This window comes from Paramormyrops kingsleyae, chromosome 20 (assembly GCF_048594095.1).
Source record: "Paramormyrops kingsleyae isolate MSU_618 chromosome 20, PKINGS_0.4, whole genome shotgun sequence".
Taxonomy (NCBI): Eukaryota; Metazoa; Chordata; class Actinopteri; order Osteoglossiformes; family Mormyridae; genus Paramormyrops; species Paramormyrops kingsleyae.
Window position 1 is genome coordinate 6,076,929 of NC_132816.1, and position 5,688 is coordinate 6,082,616.

General features: G+C 43.5%; 1 protein-coding gene across 1 annotated transcript; it reads left to right on the top strand.

Annotated features, from left to right (window-relative positions):
* The first annotated feature begins 255 nt into the window (after positions 1-255).
* LOC111850783 (E3 ubiquitin-protein ligase TRIM35-like) lies at positions 256-5,077 on the top strand. The gene is made up of 6 exons (XM_072703782.1): positions 256-766; positions 1,811-1,906; positions 1,986-2,216; positions 2,424-2,446; positions 2,775-2,893; positions 4,342-5,077. Exons 1-6 carry the CDS (start codon positions 359-361, stop codon positions 4,917-4,919), a joined length of 1,455 nt encoding a protein of 484 aa, XP_072559883.1. The 5' UTR covers positions 256-358; the 3' UTR covers positions 4,920-5,077.
* The last annotated feature ends 611 nt before the right edge of the window (positions 5,078-5,688 follow it).

Consider the following 5,688-nt stretch of genomic DNA (forward strand, 5'->3'; position numbering starts at 1 on the left):
CACATACGCCAAATACATACTCCCGTCAACTTTCACTCGGAGAGAAACAGCAAGCGTGCAGTTTGGCAAGTTTAAAAACATGCTAAATGGTTTCGCCTGCGCGTTTTAAGGACGGATGGCAGGTTTAAAAGAACCGCCTTTCCAAGCCAGAGTCAGCAATTAACGATGGCATGTCAGAAAAAGCAGCTTTACCGGATGGGCATGGAGTGTGGTGACTTGCACAGACTTGTCGCTGAAAACGAGTCCATTGATCATCCTAAACCACTCCTACCACTATATTTATACTGCAAGCGGGCAAAATCATGCCAAACGTACTTTCCGAGTATAAGAAGACACACATCATAATAGAATCTGGAAAATGGCTGCTAAAACTTCATCTATGGACGAGGAGCTCTCTTGTTGCATTTGCTCTGATTTCTTCAGGGATCCTGTCTTCCTGAAGTGTGCCCACAGCTTCTGTGGAGCCTGTCTGCAGAGGTTCTGGGCACAGAACAGCTCTCGGGAGTGTCCACTGTGCCGGAGGAAATCCTCTGTGGGCGATCCCCCTCTTAACATCGTCTTAAGAAACGTTGTGGAACTGTATTCAAAGCAAAGGAGTGAAAGAGAGGTGGTAGAGAAGAGTGCATCTCGCTGCAGTCTCCATGGAGAGAAAATTCTGCTCTTCTGTATAGAAGACCAGGAGCCCATCTGTGTGGTGTGTCTCACTGCAAAGAAACGGAGAAACCACCAACTCTGTCCAGTGGAAGAAGCTGTGCAGGATAAGAAGGTATTCTCTTCTATATCATTCAGCCACTGACACTTGCACACAGCTAAATGTAATGGCCATCAATATAATATGATAAAAGCATATCTAGAGCAGAAGAAATTCACACTCGACTAAACGAAAACCCAAACGTAATACAAAGTTGTTTTAGTTTCTGTCATGGTTTTAGAATAGGGATCATGACTTACAGTACTGTCAGTTTTCTAAACTGTGGGAGTTTGTAGATATCCAAAAAACAGGTCTGCTTATTTTCTATATGTTTCTGCTTGCAGATTGGGTGGGGTTCTGGCGGGAAAGACTTCACGAGTTTATCCATTTCCGTGTGATGCCTGTCCCAGCATGCTTTGTGGCTTACATGATATCAGATTCTCTTTGGTTCATTAGTTCATTGCATTCGTTTTTAGTTGAATCCAAAGGTTATTCTTCAGTGACAATTTGTGGTTTATTATTATGTTGTTCTTTGTATGGTTCTGTATGTTTTGTGCTGTGATTTGGTCGTCCACTGTCATGTCATGTGTGATCATACCATGGTCTCTAATGTTTGATAGGTTTTTTTTTCCCGATTACAGTATCTTTATATGAATCCTAAGTTACATAATTAATAGGTTATATGGTACTTTTATACACATGTAAAGATGCTTGATATGATTGGTAGTTTGTATGACATCACTAGTAGATAAACTTCTGCCAATGTCATGGAATATGTCTTGTCTTCACATTCCTTTTGCACTTTTATTATACAGTATATAGCATATTGTCTAGTCAGAAGTAAATGTGTAAATGTAGTATGTGAGGTATACTGGGAGCAATGCAGATTAGGCTTCTATGCCTGTGTTTGCAAGTTCGCCAGTTCAAATCCTGTCCTCAGCAAAATAGTCAAATCTCCACTGGGCTCTTAAGGTTGACCCTTTACTCCACAAAAAGCTCCAGAGGCTCGATTTCAGGTTCAGGATTCACACCAATATTATGAAATAAGCATGTTATGTATCACATGTCAACCATGTGTTGAATGAATCTCTCATTACATGTCTGTATATTTTATCTCAGAAGGACGTCAGGGCTTCACTGATTTTATTAAAGGAAAAGCTGGAGAAGTTTACAAAAGTTAAGCAAGAGTTTGAGGAAACAGCCAAACACATCAAGGTATGGAGATTTATTCTGAGAAAGTAAAAGTTCACTGTGGAAATTACCTTCAGGTTTACACAGCATTTCTCACTTTCAGAGTCAGTCCCAGCAAACCGAGAAGAGGATAAAGGAGGAATTTGAGAAACTCCATCAGTTCCTGAGAGAGGAAGAGGAGGCCAGACTGTCTGTACTGAGAGAGGAAGAGGTGCAGAAGAGCAAGAGGATGAAGGATGAGATAGAAAACATCTCCCAACAGGTCTCCACCCTGTCAGAGAAGATCAGAGATATTGAGAAGATCATGGAAGCTGAAGACATCTCCTTCTTGAAGGTAGGAGATGATTTTCCTGCATTGTTCTGTGTGTTTGCTGGCTGAGACAAACAGTCCTAATGTGTGTCTGAAGCAGATATAAGGAGGTAAAACATCTCAGTGACATTGACCATTTTCCTGATGGAATTTCATTGTGTTGCCTGATGATTTACTGTGGAAGACTATATAATATTTTTCATAAAATAATTTTGTTTTCCTCTGTTTCAGACCATCAAGTACATCAAGGAAAAGTATGTAATAACTGTCCTCATATTTTAATTACTTCTTACGCAGTCAAGCTTAAAAGTGGCAGATGATCCCAGAATTTGTAAAGAATTAGATGGGGACCCCCCCCCCCCCCCAGTTTACCTGCCTCTCTCTCTCTCTTTCTCTCTCTCTCTCTCACACACACACACACACACGCAAACACACATATTCCTTAATGAATCTTTAATCCAATCAACAAATTATCTGGACTGAGTTGAGTTAATGATGCTACAAACTCTCAGTCACCTTCCTCTTGTGTGTCTGACTCCCTTCAGACCCCACAGCATCACTCACTCCTGCCTGTCTTTGCAGAGCCCAGTGCTCACTGCAGTACCCAAAGCTGCCTTCAGGGGCACTGATAGATGTGACCAAACACCTGGGCTCTCTGAGGTTCAAAGTCTGGGAGAAGATGCTGGAGATTGTGCAGTACAGTGAGTACTGGGGGAAATGGCTGTATAAAGCAGAGAGCAGTATCTGAGTGGATTACACTGTCACTCACTGGGAGCTCAGCCTAGCAGCACTGGTACAGTGAGTACTGGGGGAAATGGCTGTATAAAGCAGACAGCAGTATCTGAGTGGATTATACTGTCAGTGGGAGCTCAGCCTAGCAGCACTGGTACAGTGAGTACTGGGGGAAATGGCTGTATAAAGCAGAGACCAGTATCTGAGTGGATTACACTGTCACTCACTGGGAGCTCAGCCTAGCAGCACTGGTACAGTGAGTACTGGGGAAAATGGCTGTATAAAGCAGAGAGCAGTATCTGAGTGGATTATTCTGTCACTCAGTGGGAGCTCAGCCTAGCAGCACTGGTACAGTGAGTACTGGGGGAAATGGCTGTATAAAGCAGAGAGCAGTGTCTGAGTGGATTATACTGTCACTCACTGGGAGCTCAGCATAGCAGCACTGGTACAGTGAGTTCTGAGGGATATGGCTCTATAAAGCAGAGAGCAGTATCTGAGTGGATTATTCTGTCACTCACTGGGAGCTCAGCCTTGCAGCACTGGTACAGTGAGTACTGGGGGAAATGGCTGTATAAAGCAGACAGCAGTATCTGAGTGGATTATTCTGTCACTCAGTGGGAGCTCAGCCTAGCAGCACTGGTACAGTGAGTACTGGGGGAAATGGCTGTATAAAGCAGACAGCAGTATCTGAGTGGATTATTCTGTCACTCAGTGGGAGCTCAGCCTTGCAGCACTGGTACAGTGAGTACTGGGGGAAATGGCTGTATAAAGCAGACAGCAGTATCTGAGTGGATTATTCTGTCACTCAGTGGGAGCTCAGGCTAGCAGCACTGGTACAGTGAGTACTGGGGGAAATGGCTGTATAAAGCAGACAGCAGTATCTGAGTGGATTATTCTGTTACTCAGTGGGAGCTCAGCCTTGCAGCACTGGTACAGTGAGTACTGGGGGAAATGGCTGTACTGTATAAAGCAGACAGCAGTATCTGAGTGGATTATTCTGTCACTCAGTGGGAGCTCAGCCTAGCAGCACTGGTACCTCAGCTGGCTCCCTGACAGCTGTGTGTCTGTGATGTTAGGGAGCAGAGCAGATGGGTGTATAGAGAAAAACAATGTTTAGTCTTTATTAGTATTTTTAAAATGCTCAAGAAATTAATTGGCATTCTTCTTAAAAAATACTGACAGATAGAAACGTTTAAATGCTTCATAATTTCCTGTTTTCACACAAACGTATATCAGTTTAGATTAGACAAAATAATTGCCTTTAAGAGCCACTTTAATAAAAAGTAGCATGTTATTCTTACCAGTTTACACTGTATTTGTCCAGCTTCCATTTGTGAAATGTTAACCTGTGCAAATGCTAATGTTGGTTTTTTTTACTGTATTGAGAAAAATGATTAACTTTCTCTTTAACCCACAGCTCCTGTGACCCTAGACCTGAACACTGCACACCCCTGGCTCTCTGTGTCTGATGATCTAACCAGTCTGAGAGACACTGGAGTTAAACAGCAGTTACCCGACAACCCCGAGAGGTTCACTCACTATGTGAATGTGCTGGGCTCTGAGGGGTTTAACTCAGGAAAACGCAGCTGGGAGGTGACATTGGGGGACAAATCTGAGTGGGATGTAGGAGTGGTAAAGGGATCCGCCATGAGGAGGGGGAAGTTTACATGCAGCCCACAGAATGGATTCTGGGTAATAGGTCTGCGGAATGGTGATGAGTACAAAGCATTCACTTCACCATCAACCCGCCTGAGAGTGAAGTGGAAACCGCGGAGGATCAGAGTGCAGCTGGACTATGACAGGGGGGAGGTGTCCTTCTTCAACCCTGCTGACATGTCACTCATCTACACCTTTAAAGACAGGTTCACTGGGACCCTGTTTCCAGTTTTCTCTCCATGTGTGAATAATAAAGGAAGCAACACTGGAGCCCTGAAGATCTGCCCAGTAAGGCTGTCTGTGACAGCGGAGTCTGATCGAGTCCTCATATACCAGTAAAGGTGCCTGTGACAATGATGTTATTCCAGTAAATTTGTCTGTAACAATGTCATCCCAGTTAAGGTGCCAGAACCAGTTCTAATGTCCCAGTAAAGGTGTCTGTGACAGTGATGTTATTCCAATAAATACATATGTGACATTGATGTCATCCCAGTAAAGGTGTCTGAACCAGTCCTCATGTCCAAGTAAAGGTGTCTGTGACAGCAATGTCATCCCAGTAAAGGTGTCTGAACCAGTCCTCAAGTTCCAGTGAGGGTGTCATAAACCTGTAAACAGTTTGTTTCACAAACACTTTCTATATGATAGAAAGTTGTAGAAAGGAAAACTCTGCTGACTGTGTGTATGTATCCGCAGACGCGCAGTAAGCACCAGGGACGGATGGGATGGGTCCCCTTCAGATTCAGAGTGACCTCGATCCGTCCCCCCACTTACAGAACGAAAAAACAGCATCTGCTGTCTTTGCATAAGGAAAAAATATCCTTGGTCCCCCCCAATTCAAAAATCCTATCTGCGCCACTGTGTATCAGTCAATACTTAAGAGTACTCATTAGTACTCAGACTTTGTCGAGCAAGTGGGAGAGGTGATGAAAATGATACCTATTATGGACTCTGTGATCCTACTGGGTAACTTCAATGCACATGTGGAAGAAATACCTGGAAGGTCATGATTATTATTGCCTCCTAGATCTAATTGTGATAGTGAACTTCTTGTTGAGCTTCTGTGTAAGCCTTTGATTGACCATAACAATCACCACATTCAAACACCTTT